Below are 13,483 nucleotides of genomic sequence, written 5' to 3'. Positions count from 1 at the left end.
CACCTTCAATGTAGGAAAAGGAATCCTCGAGTCTAAATTTTAGATGTGAAAAATGATCTTGTATTGTTCACTGTGATGTTTCTCTGCCTATTATACTCTGATTCAGGTTGACTAACTTCATACCCATTGAAGTTTGTCCATTAACCATCAGGGATAAAAGGTGAGGTATTTACTGTTTAGTTTCAAATCTGCATTTAGAAATCTAAACCGTCATTAATTCTTAAAACTGTCTGGCTGTTGCTCGTGTGTTTGTCCGAGTGTGGTCTAGGACAAGTGAGAGTCTGTGCAGCACTTAAGATAATGGACTGTTTTGGTCCTTTAGACAAATAGGATATAATCATAAGATTTCAATGGTGTCTCACCAATGAATGGTGGTCACACCTATGACTCACACCTTTGTAATAGTACATCTGGGTGGAAACAAAGTCATCTGGAGGGAAAAAAAAAAAATACCATTTGCTATATCACATTGAATGAATATGGAAATACTTGTGTTTTAATCGCACACATCCAGGAACACCTGAGCAGATCACACGCTGCTGTCGTCATAGTGACGGCATTGTGAGATACCCGAGTTGCGTATTGGCGCAGCGTCGAGCTGGCGGAGAACTAAACGACTGCAGGGAGGAAGCCTCTGTAGAGGACACAGACAGTCGTTGTTTTTTATTTATCATGCCGAGAAAAAAGGATTTGTCAACAGATGAAGGTGAGATGGATGGATGGATGGATGGATGATGGATGGATGGATGGATGAATGTGAACATTTCTGCTCTTAGAATGTCATCTGATGTTGAGCTGGAGTATGTTTTAAACTGTGAAGAACTCCACTTTAACATTCCTTCAACTTGAGGACATAATTTCATGCTGGGATTTTTTCCCCCTTTATGCACAATCTATTGTTAACTCTACCACGGGACTATTTTAAGAGTATCTTCCATCAGATGATGATAGATGGGAAAATTGTCACACACTTGTAAAAATATCTCAACATACTTCATTTCACACATGAAGCTTTTAAAAGGCAATTATGTCAACTAAGTGTTGTCTTTATCACACAGTTGGGATTGATGTGGAAGATGATGGCAGTGACAGTGATGGTAAGTTAGTAACAACATTTCATGGTCGTATAATGTACACAAGTCAAAAATCGATTGACTCTGTACATCTCATCGACTCTCAATAGACGGTGCCAGCCGGAGGCGAGGCAACAGGAGACAAGCAGCTGGAAGACCGGCTGCAAAGGGAAGAGCCCGTGGCAAAAAAACAGCCGATGAGGAAGAAGAAAGTGAGGCTCCAAGGCCAAGAAGGGGGCCAAGTGCAAAGAAACCAACCAAAAAACGCAGAGATGAGGATGATGATGAGGATGATGAAAGTGAATACGAAGGCCCCAAGAAGAAGAAGCGAGGGGGAGCTGCCACTAAGAAAAAAGGAGGAAAAACCTTGGACAGCGATGAGGACAGTGATGAGCAGAAGGGAAAGAAGGGAAAAAAGGGAGGAGGACGGAAAGGAGTAAAAGAGGAGGAGGACAGTAAAGGCAAGAAGGGAGATGCCAAAGGAAAAGACAAAAAGAAGAAGAAGAAAGACGAAAGGTAGGATCTATCTATTGTAAGAATCCAAGAACAATTGTCACCTGCTGCCTCTTTGTGCCCACCTATGTGCCCAGTTCATCTGACTCCACTTCAAGCTCCGATGAGGATGAGGAATCCCTGTCCGAGGGAGAGATGGCCCTTTTGATGGAGGAGGTGGAAGAAAAGAAGAAGCTGATATCAACCATCAGGAACAAACCATGGAGGATGAAGAGGCGACTCACACACCTGAAGTAATGGTCAATTGGAGGTCATGATAATACTTCAGTTTTTGGAATTGTTTCTCACATTTAAAAATGTCCATACACATTTTTTCCACATACCTTTACACCTTGTGAGTTGGAGGTTATCACAATTTTTAGCCTTCAATTAATGTACTTAAAATTCATGTAAATCGAAGGATATACAAACTTTACACAGGAAATTTTACCTTTTTATTTCTAATGTTGCCGTTTTGTTGATTTGCCTTCACCCAATTGTTTTGTAATGGCATGCAAAAGCTAGCAGGGCCCAAAGACAAACTAATTAGTACCCGACTTTTATTTCCTCTGTGTGTTTTTGCAGGGAAGCTCAAGAGTTTGTGGATAAGTTTGAAGGAGCTCTCGGCAAAGGAAAAGGCAGGAAGTGGTATGCCTACAAAGTCATGATGACAAAGGTTTGGAAACAAAATCATTTCTGTAGGCCCTTGTTTGTACACATATGTGTGTATATATATATATATATATATATATATATATATATGCTATATATAGCATATATATATATATATATAGCATATATATATATATAGCATATATATATATAGCATATATATATATAGCATATATATATATAGCATATATATATATAGCATATATATGATGCTGATACTGATATATATATATATATATATATATATATATATATATATATATATATATATATATATATATACGCATATATAAAATATATATATATATTTATTTATTTATTTTTTTATTTTTTTTTATTTAAATATTTAAATATAATTTTTTTTTTAAAGAAATGGATTAAGTTCCAGAGGGATTTTGAAAACTTCAAAACAGCTTGTATTCCCTGGGAGAGGAAGATCAAAGAAGTGGAAAGTGAGTTGTGGTTGATCCTGATTGTTTGATTGAAACTTTATTGACCTCACTTTGCTCTTAAACAGCTTAACAGTGACTGCTTGTGTACAGATAGTCAACTTTTCATTTTCCTCAGGTCACTTTGGTTCATCTGTAGCTTCTTACTTCATCTTCCTTCGCTGGATGTACGGGATGAACCTCGTTATGTTTGGTTTCACTTTCGGCCTGGTGGTCATTCCTGAGGTGAAGTTGTAATATCACAGTCAATACTGTTCATACGATGTAACCACAGTTCGAGTACCACGACAGTAGTGCATGGAAAAGTACAGTATGTACAGAACGGCAACTGCGAGACAGGATTGCCCTAATATCTCCCCATTTCATTTTCAAGTGTAGATTTATATTTATTATCATTTATTTATATTTTTGGTATGTTTCTTCCTTCATAATGAAGGTTTTGATGGGCCTTCCATATGGGTCCATTCCCAGGAAGACTGTTCCTCGAGCAGAACAGGCAACTGCTCAAGACTACTCTGTCCTCATGGATTTCAATGTAAGTTTGAGATATGAAGATACTGTTGTTAGTTTCCGAAAAGCATCATCTCTAAAATCAAAGCAGGCAGATCTGTAAGGAACTATTTTTTTTCCCCCCTTAGGGATACTGCAAGTATTCCGTCCTGTTTTATGGCTACTATAACAGCCAGAGGACCATCGGCTTGCTTAAGTTTAGACTGCCTCTCGCCTACCTCATGGTTGGGATTGGAACATTTGGCTACAGTTTGATGGTTGTGATCCGCACGTGAGTCATGAGAAGTCAGATATGAGATAAATCAGAGATGAGACCAATTTTGTTATGGTTTTACTATCACATCATTCACTGCAGGTGCCAAAATTAAAACATACTTATTAAATTAATTTGCTCAGATTTTGATAATCAAGTAATCATTTAGAGGCTTTTTTAACAAAACATTGTTCAAATCTTCTCCCCAATGTTATACTTCTCTGATTTATCTCATCCTTCTTGAAAGCAGACTAATTCATCATTTGTGTTTCATCAAAATAACACATCTTTTATTTTAGAAAACAATGAATCATCAAGCCTACCTGTGTGATATCGCTGTTTAATTGTTTTATCCACTGAATACCAGCATAATAAACCCAATGTCCATCCATCCATCCATCCATCCATCCATCCATCCATCCATCCATCCATCCATCCATCCATCCATCCATCCATCCATCCATCCATCCATCTTCTTCTCCCGCTTATCTGGAGTCGGGTCACAGGGGCAACAGCTTTAGGAGGGACTCCCAGACTTCCCTCTCTCCAGCCAATTTGTCCAGCTCCTCCTGGGGAGATCCCAAGGCGTTCCCAAGCCAGCTGAGGGACATAGTCTCTCCAGCACGTATTGGGTTGTCCCCGGGGTCTCCTGCCGGTGGGACATGCCCGGAACACCTCCCCTGTGAGGCGTCCAGGAGGCATCCTGATGAGATGCCCGAGCCACCTCATCTGGCTCTTCTCAACGTGAAGGAGCAGCGGATCTACCCCGAGTCCCTCCTAGATGACCAAGCTTCTCTCTAAGTGAACCCGGACACCCTGCGGAGGAAACTCATTTCAGCTTCTTGCATCTGGGATTTCTTTCTTTTGGTCACGACCCATAGCTCGTTACCATAGGTGAGGGTAGGAGCGTAGCTCGACCGGTAAATTGAGAGCTTTGACTCTTGGCTCAGGTCTCTCTTCACCAAGATGGACCGGTACAGAGTCCGCATCACAGCAGATGCTATACCGATCCGCCTGTCGATCTCACGCTCCATGCTGCGTTCGCTCGTGAACAAGACCCCAAAATACTTGAACTCCTCCACTTGGAGCAGGATCTCATTCCCGATCCGGAGAGGACATTCCACCCTTTTCCGACTGAGGACCATGGTCTCAGATTTCGATGTGCAGACGCTTCACACTCGGCTGCGAACCGATCCAGTGAGAGCTGGAGATCACGGCTTGAGAAAGCCAACAGCAAAAATTGCGTCTGCAAAAAGCAAAGATGCAATGCTGAGGTCCCCAAACCGGACACCTTCAATGCCTCGGCTGCGCCTAGAAATTCTGTCCATAAAAGTTCTGAACAGAATCGCTGACAAAGGGCCGCCTTGGCTGAGTCCAACCCTCACTGGGAACGATTCCAACTGACTGCCGGAAATGCAGACCAAACTCTGGCATCAATGATACAGGGTCCGAACCACCGTTATCAGTTGGTTCGGCGCCCCGTACTCCAGAAGCACCCCTCACAGAACTCCCCGAGGGACACGCTCTAACGCCAAGTCCACAAAACACATGTGGACTGGTTGAACGAACTACCATGCACCCTCGAGGATCCTGCCGAGGGTATTGTGCTGGTCCACTATTCCATGGCAAGGACAAAAAACACACTGTTCCTCCTCAATCCAAGATTCGGCCTCCCGACGAACCCTCCTCTCCAGCACCCCTGAATAGACCTTACCAGTGAGGCTGAGGAGTGTGATTCCTCAAAAACCCAATGTAATGTAATGTAATGTAATGTAATGTAATGTAATGTAATATAATATAACATATGATATGATATGATATGATATGATATGACAACATGTTATATGTTTGTGAGGAAAAATTGTATTTGTTTCTCCTGTCAGAATGGCAAAAAATGCAGACCTTGGTGGCGGTGATGGAGAAGATGGGGAGTTCACTTTTGCCTGGAAGATGTTCACCAGCTGGGATTATCTCATTGGAAACGCAGAGACTGCGGACAACAAGTATGCATCCATCACCACCAGCTTCAAGGTAACCATAGAAAGCTCGTTTGACGAATGTAATAGGCAACATAAACAAATTACATGTGACTGCTTATCTGCTAATCCTGTGCAAGATCAGGAGTCCATTGTGGATGAGCAAGAAAACCAGAAGGATGAAAACATTCATCTGAGGAGGTTCCTTAGGGTCCTAGCTAACTTACTCATCACCTGCAGCCTCGGAGGAAGCGGGTACCTCATCTACTTTGTGGTGAAGAGGTCTCAGGAGTTTGCCAACAGAAATGATCTCAGCTGGTATGAGAAAAATGAGGTAATGGCGAGAATAACTGTTCGACACACACACACACACAAACACACATACAGTAGCCTACCAGTACTACGATGCACCATCGACATTTAAAGCTAATTGTGACAACAACGAAATACTTTTTGTTTTCTCCAGTTGGAGATCATCATGTCTCTGTTGGGACTTCTGTGTCCTCCTCTTTTTGAGACTATTGCTGAGCTAGAGGACTACCATCCTCGCATCGCCCTCAAGTGGCAGCTAGGACGCATCTTTGCTCTTTTGCTGGGAAACCTCTACACGTTCCTTTTTGCCCTCTTCGATGAGGTCAACACTAAGGTGTGTATGCTCACCTTTGCCCGGAATTCCTCAGCATTGACATTTCTCAAACAGCTCCAACGTTATTTTGTCTCACTTATCCCATCTTACCTTTAGCTTGAAGAAGAGCAGTCCATAAAGAATGCCACTATATTGGCTCTGAAGGAATATTACGCCAATTACACACGCCTGGTCAATGACACTGAAGCCACCCCACCCCCAATGAACCCCGCTGATGTGATCAGAGGACCATGCTGGGAGACCGCTGTCGGCATAGTAAGGAACTATATTTTTTGCATTAAAACTGCTTGTACGTTACAAAGATTAAACACGATTAAGTAACTCGACTGCATGTATTCGGGTCTGCTATCTGTAAGTGTGGAACTAACCAACTCTTATACCATTATGTTTTTAAAGGGAATCGGTCAAATCTGATGGTGCATTTTTCTTTTATTCACTTAACTAATTAAGGCATCAATTCTGGATTTTTTCCAGAGATTATACAGGCTGGTTTAATTGGAAAGTTCCATAGAAATCCTTCCACTGTCAATGAAATACTAAAATTAGCATCCGGTTAAAATCGAGAAATATTTAGAGCACATTTTTAAATATCTCAAAAACTATTGGGCTATAAAAATGTGTCTGATATATTCTGAAAGCTTGCAATCTCAAATGTTTCCCCCAAAGATGTTTAATGTGAACACTGTTGGTCACATGACACGATTTAGCATTCAGTTTATGCAAATGCAAGGACACAAAGCACCTTTTCTGGATTTTTTCCAGAGATTATACAGGCTGGTTTAATTGGAAAGTTCCATAGAAATCCTTCCACTGTCAAGGAAATACTAAAATTAGCATCCGGTTAAAATCGAGAAATATTAAGAGCACATTTTTAAATATCTCAAAAACTATTGGGATATAAAAATGTGTCTGATATATTCTGAAAGCTTGCAATCTCAAATTCTTTCCCCAAAGATGTTTAATGTGAACACTGTTGGTCACATGACACGACTTAGCATTCAGTTTATGTAAATGCAAGGACACAAAGCACCTTTTCTGGTTGAGTGAGTTCCATAACTGGATCTGAAAAAATCATTACCATGACAATTATCTTAATATAAATTTCTGTTTAATTTAGTACCTGTGTCACCATTCATAGTTCAACAGATATGAAGACTTGAATTGTGCCCTGTATATCAAAATGACATGCCATAAAGAATTTTACGAAAGCATGACATAATGTATAGAATTCTCATCATCAGAAGTAAACATTATGTATGTTGTTGGTTTCTATTCTTCATTTCTCAAAATACTTCTGTTGTAGGAATTTGTGAAGCTGACCGTGTCGGACATTCAAGTCACCTACCTCACCATCCTGATCGGTGATTTCGCCAGAGCTGTCATTGTGCGTTTCCTCAACTACTGCTGGTGCTGGGACCTGGAAGCAGGATTTGTAAGTCTCAATACTCGAATTTAAAAGTGGTCCACAACAACCTTGTTGGTCAAATACAGTAGCTTTGAGGGCATATTTTGACTGGAACTGCATTACAATGCTAAGAATTTGACAATTTTCACTATTTTCGCTTCAGAAGTGAATAGTTTTACTATACATTGTTGATTTTGTACATAAATTGATCAGTGGAAATGTAAAAAAATATTATCAAATATTTGGCTATACTGTATGTAGGAGAGTTTGATTGATGTTTGATGTAGTAGGAGTTATATTATATATATTATATATATTGATACATGTAGTAGGCATTATATTATATATATTATTATATTATATATATTATTGTGTCTGGGCCTCACAATATTTTCTGGGTTTTCTTTTGTAAAATGGTGCTCCTTAAAATTCTTGAATAATAATAATAATTGTACTTTACCATTAAAAACACAATTTGACTTAAAGAACTTCTACATAGTATTAACCCTGACAGAACTCTCCGTACTTAATTATAGTCTTGTTTCATTCTAGCCGTCATATGGAGAGTTTGACATCAGTGGTAATGTCTTGGGACTTGTCTTCAATCAAGGAATGATCTGGTATGGACTTTTTCTGATCCTACATATTCTGGAGTATAATGATATGATATGCAATGACAATAATTATTTGTGAGTTGGTTGTGGTGAGTGTGAATGGCCTTAATATACGGCTCCATGATTACACCTCATTAACATCTACTACACAAATTAATTGGATTGGATTTAAGTGAACTGTATACATTTGGCATCCAGAAGTGACCCCCAACGAACCAGTGAATCAGTCTTGGCAGTGACCTTGGTGAACCTCTGTCTTGGAGAGTTCATATATTGTTCACAACAGTGGCAGGGGCCGAATTTCGCAAAGTGTTTTCATTTCCACAGTGGCTCTAGTTTGGATACATTTCATTGACTTCATTTGGGAATGTTTTAGGATGGGGGCGTTTTATGCTCCCGGACTGGTTGGCATCAACGTACTCCGCCTGCTCACGTCCATGTACTATCAGTGTTGGGCCGTCATGGCTACCAATGTCCCTCATGAGCGAGTCTTCAAGGCTTCCAAATCCAACAACTTCTACATGGGTCTGCTGCTCCTCATCCTTTTCCTTAGTTTGTTGCCTGTGGTCTACACCATCATGACACTCCCACCCTCATTTGATTGTGGACCCTTCAGGTAATACTGACAGAAAATAAAAACACATAAACTTGGAATATGAGCTTGTGGATTTTTCATGTACTATATTGAGGCTTTTGATTTTTTTAAGTGGGAAAGCAAAAATGTTCGATGTGATCATCGAGACAATCGACCTGGACCTGCCAGCCTTTATCGGGACGCTGTTTGGCTATGTAGCCAACCCAGGCCTCATCATACCAGCCGTTTTGCTCATGGTGTGAGTACAGAAGCCCTGATGGCTTGAGAAAAAAAAAAAAACTTTGCTCTACTGTCACTGCTGAGAAGTACCAAAAATTTATTTTTCTCTGCAGCCTTGCCATCTACTATTTGAACTCTGTTTCGGAAGCGTACAAAAACTCCAACTTAGATCTGAAGAAGAAGATGCAGATGGTGGGTGGAGACGATTATAGGAAACGCGTTGAATCTTGTTATATCTAAATAAATATATTTTAAAAATTGAAATGCTATTCAACAATATGACTAACACCAGCACCATTAGAAGAAGGCAACACAATAACCGAAATAGAATTGACAATAAAGCTGACTTTGACTTTGACTTTAGAATAGCATGAAAGAGCAATTGAACACAAAAATCATAAGATTAGTTCGTTTCAAGTTCCACTTTATATCACACGGCCCTTTTGCTTTAATTCAACTATTTTCTGTTATGATCCACACCTCTCTCCTAGGCTCGCGATGAAGAAAAGAACCGGAGGAACAACACAGACAGCACCAACGAGGTTATGAAAGACTTGGAGGACCTGCTGCCAAACCGCTCTCTGGCGCCTCCTGCTCCACCACCAGAGCCTGGTCAGTCAACATTTTAATGTCGGTAATTCATTTTCATCAATAACAAACGTGCTAACTACTAAATGTATTTTTTTTACTGGCAATATTGTATCGGTATATTGCCGTACCTGTAAAGTTAAACTGTAAAGATCTCAATTAACTCAAAGGTTTTTCAAAAAGGAAACGTGCACAATTAGTTTCCGCATTGTGGAAATGAAATGTGAATGGGTCATTGTTAAACAGAAAAAAAGACATCAGATCCAAAGCCAATGAAGACAAAACCCGGGGCAGCGGGGAAAGGCGTTCACCTTCAGAAAGATGTTGCACTTGCAACATCCAATCCTGACACTCGAGGGCCAGTAGTTCGACCGCCTGGACCAAGGGGACCCGGCCCAATATCCAGTCGTGGCCGAGGGCGGGGCCGTGGAAGAGGACCCCCCCCCCCAAGATAATGACAACACGACCAGTCAATACCACATGACAGGTTGTGACATGGACTATATAATTTGACTCATGCATGGCAATTAGCCCCTTTTTACTTACTTATCTGTAAAAACTATTATAAAACCAGTAAAATGCATCTCATTTATTCAAAATATGCACTGCTTAAATTCAATTAAAAAACACAGGAAGTGTTTTTTTATATATGGCTTTGTTGGATTGATTTGCGAGAGCCTTTCAGTAAAATTAACTCTGCTTAGTGTCGTGTGTGTATGATTTGTTAATATAAGTTTATTGAATTTGTAAAGTGAAATGGTTTTCTATTGCGTAACGGTGTTGGTCTTCGTATTGTATTTTGTATTGCAATTTTTACCCCATTATGGACTTTGTAGAAGACAGAAATAGACAAATGTGAGGGGAGCAAATACGTATCCATGGAGATTATTGCTGATTTTGCATCAAAGAAGCCCAGAAGGCAGCACTTTTGAAATGATGTCATCTAATATCAACAAAAATATAAAAAAGAAAGCAACAAGAATCACCTCAGTATTTCCCCCTATTTGTGAAATGTAAGATTTTTTAAAATATTCAATTTGTCAGGAAAAAAAAAGTTATAAAGTGTTTTAAGGTTTCTCACTTTTTGGCATTCTTACATTTTGATTAGGAGCCTTCATGCACGTCATAAAATCAAAGTGCAATAATTGGAGTGTTGTTTATTAAAAACTATAGGCTGTAATTGTATGTTCGCCCCTTTAAATTCACTGACTGCAGACAGAGGAGAAAAATGTTGCTGATCAGGTTTAGCCACATGAGAAAACAGCACATTGATGGTTATTTCAGATCAGCATTTAGTTGGCAAGAGTATTTTTTATTTTTATTTTTTCTGAGTTACTACTGCTTCCTGTAGTTTTTGCATGTTTGCTTGAATTATGCAGTTTGGCTCAAGGGTGAAGCATTTATTTACAATACAAGCCTGTACAGAAGTCACCCAACCAGTCAGGGATGCAGAAACCATTTGATTGCTGGGTGCGGTGTGTGAGGCAGTCGCCGATTGGTTCGTCTTGTTCAGGTGGCAGAAAGGTCTGGCAAATTTTTTTCTGCATAATCATCATCTGATGGGTGGAGCTCCTTCGAAACTCTCACACCTCAAATCTACAGGTACAGTGTAGACCGCATTTAATACCACAGGTAAGTTTCTCAGATCTTTAACCATCAAGAAGAAATTATCTTCCTTCATTCAATCAAATTCTTTCTTCTTTTTTTTTTCCAGATCAGTTTTGATCATCTTGGTCATCAAAAATGTCTTTCTTCAAGAATTTTTTCCAAAATATCATTCATGACAGAAACCCCGAGGAAGATAATATTAAAGTGAGTATCAGATGTTCTGCAATGGATATGCTGAACTCAGTGACTGACTTGCAACTGGGGAAAACAACGATTGTTGTGCCATTTCTTTAAGGTTAAAGGAAAGGTGACGCCTGTGTTTTACGGAACAGTGGCCCCATACCCAAATTTCAGTGCAAGCAAAGATGCTGCAGTTCTGCAGAGCGCCATTGAAAGTAAAGGTACGTGGGGTAACTTCTGAATCTGAAATTTTATTACAATTGAACAATAGGCCACAATGCAAAGGGCGTAAAAAATACTTCTGCTCATTTATTGTCTTAACTAAACAGACAGCTCATTAAGGGTGGGTCAAATTTGAGTTCCTTCAACTCGCAATCGTTCTAATTTTCAGCAGAAAGTGATTTAATTCAGTCTTGAAAGAGCAAAGCATGTGCTGAGGTCTGGAAAAAAAAGATCTAAAATCCCACTTTGATATGGGCTCAGTAGCTATATCATTGGAAATTGCAAAGCGGTTTTTATTCTATGCATTCTAAATTGCCCAAACAATTCATACAAAAAAATAAGGATCTGCATTATTGATCAAAAGTGGAATTGTCTGCTTTTTCTTCACAAATAACTGATCTAATGAAAAAAAGATTGTAAAGAAAAAAAATCATTGCATTCACATCTTGGGACTGTTGTATGTCACTGAAGATTTTATAGGAAAACTGGCTATATAATCTAACAAAATAATTGCTTAGGTTATTAACACAAAATTAGTTTTCAAAATATAAATACGCTTGCAAAAAATTTTTTTTTTCTATAGAAGTTTCAAGGCAGATCTTTATGTATGTTTATTTTCCTTTCATTTTCCAAAAATGTTCAAATACGACCTGGACAACCATTCTGTTTGACTAACAATATGTAATTTAAAGGTAACAACATAATTACAGAAAAGCAAAATTTCTTCCTTGCAGGTGTGGATGAGGATGTGATCATTTCAGTCTTGGTCAAAAGAAACAATGAACAGAGACAGAAGATTAAAGCTGTTTTTGAGGCTTCCACCGGCCAGGTAGTGTAATGTTAAATGTATACACACACGCGCGCACACACACACACACACACACACACACACACACACACACACACACACACACACACACACACACACACACACACACACACACACACACACACAATTCTTCTCTTCTTCTTCTATCACAGTCATTGAATCGCGCTCTCAAGCGTGCGCTGAGGTCCGATTTAGAGGATATCTGTCTGGCCTTATTGATGCCGCCAGCCCACTTCGATGCCTACCTGATCAGAGATGCAACAAAGGTAAATATCAAATGTAATATATATAATAAGAATAATAATAATATATCATAAAACAAAATATTTGTGAATATCTCGTCACATAAAAATAAAATATTTATATACTGAATGAGAGTCAATGGTAGGATCGTCATATCAATAGATATTTCTCTGAAATGTAGAAATCAAAAATATTTCATTGTATTGCTACAGAGACTGGGCACTGATGAAGATGTCCTAGTGGAGGTTCTGGCAACCAGGTCAAATGAAGAGATCAGACAATTAAAGAGAGTCTATAAAGAAGGTTTGACTTTTTGCTTCTCGAAATATTTCAAAGAAGTACGGTTGTAAAGGAAATGAGAAAATGAAGGATAAAAAGAACAAAAATACTAACATGCAGAAAAGAGAGACAGAGCAATTGGACTGCTGGTCATTTAAATGTGCATCCGATATACTGTTCCCCTTAAGGGACAGCTTTTGTACTCCTGACCAACTTTCAAATACACTACATTTTTTCTTGCTTCAAATTCAATTCAAAGTTGGGATCGATTGATGGATTTTTCTCGGGGGGGATGTCATCAACTCTTAAATCTATTTGCTCTTTGTTGTAATGTGTAAATTCTGTCATGTGTTGACAATTTTGAAAAAAACTACTACCAGCCGAGTAATCGTTCGGACTGCACTTTAAAGTTGAAACATTTCCCATCCAAAGGTACCACATCCTATATTTTAACTTTAAAGATGGAAAATAAATCTCCTCGTACCCTTTTTGTTCAGAGTACGGAGATGAACTAGAGGATGTTATCAAGGATGAAACCAAGGGTGATTTTACCAGAGCCCTTCTGGCTATGTTGAAAGCAAACAAAGATGAGAACACAAAAGTTGACATGAGTCGGGCTCAAAAGGATGC

General features: G+C 39.2%; 2 protein-coding genes across 2 annotated transcripts in view; both read left to right on the top strand.

Annotated features, from left to right (window-relative positions):
• Window positions 1-672: 672 nt before the first annotated feature.
• Window positions 673-10,057, top strand: tmc2a (transmembrane channel-like 2a). Its single transcript, XM_085926313.1, has 20 exons — window positions 673-706; window positions 1,059-1,097; window positions 1,184-1,589; window positions 1,664-1,819; window positions 2,151-2,241; window positions 2,608-2,689; window positions 2,805-2,911; window positions 3,123-3,221; window positions 3,325-3,467; window positions 5,333-5,480; window positions 5,571-5,759; window positions 5,892-6,071; window positions 6,168-6,326; window positions 7,375-7,503; window positions 8,029-8,096; window positions 8,467-8,706; window positions 8,798-8,923; window positions 9,018-9,096; window positions 9,396-9,516; window positions 9,739-10,057. Exons 1-20 carry the CDS (start codon window positions 673-675, stop codon window positions 9,945-9,947), a joined length of 2,805 nt encoding a protein of 934 aa, XP_085782439.1. The 3' UTR covers window positions 9,948-10,057.
• A 991-nt stretch (window positions 10,058-11,048) lies between these two features.
• The window catches only part of LOC147047858 (annexin A1-like), a 4,542-nt gene continuing 2,107 nt past the window's right edge, over window positions 11,049-13,483 (top strand). Inside the window, exons 1-7 of the mRNA XM_085926975.1 lie at window positions 11,049-11,124; window positions 11,207-11,304; window positions 11,396-11,501; window positions 12,237-12,331; window positions 12,484-12,597; window positions 12,787-12,877; window positions 13,351-13,483. The exon at window positions 13,351-13,483 is cut by the window's right edge and continues 4 nt beyond it. Coding sequence (XP_085783101.1) covers window positions 11,236-11,304; window positions 11,396-11,501; window positions 12,237-12,331; window positions 12,484-12,597; window positions 12,787-12,877; window positions 13,351-13,483 — 608 coding nt within the window. The 5' untranslated portion in view covers window positions 11,049-11,124; window positions 11,207-11,235. The remainder of the gene's footprint in view (window positions 11,125-11,206; window positions 11,305-11,395; window positions 11,502-12,236; window positions 12,332-12,483; window positions 12,598-12,786; window positions 12,878-13,350) is intronic.

This window comes from Syngnathus leptorhynchus, chromosome 12 (genome assembly GCF_054491065.1).
Source record: "Syngnathus leptorhynchus isolate UIUO chromosome 12, UIUO_Slep, whole genome shotgun sequence".
Classification (NCBI taxonomy): domain Eukaryota; kingdom Metazoa; phylum Chordata; class Actinopteri; order Syngnathiformes; family Syngnathidae; genus Syngnathus; species Syngnathus leptorhynchus.
This window is presented reverse-complemented; position numbering and strand designations above follow the sequence as displayed.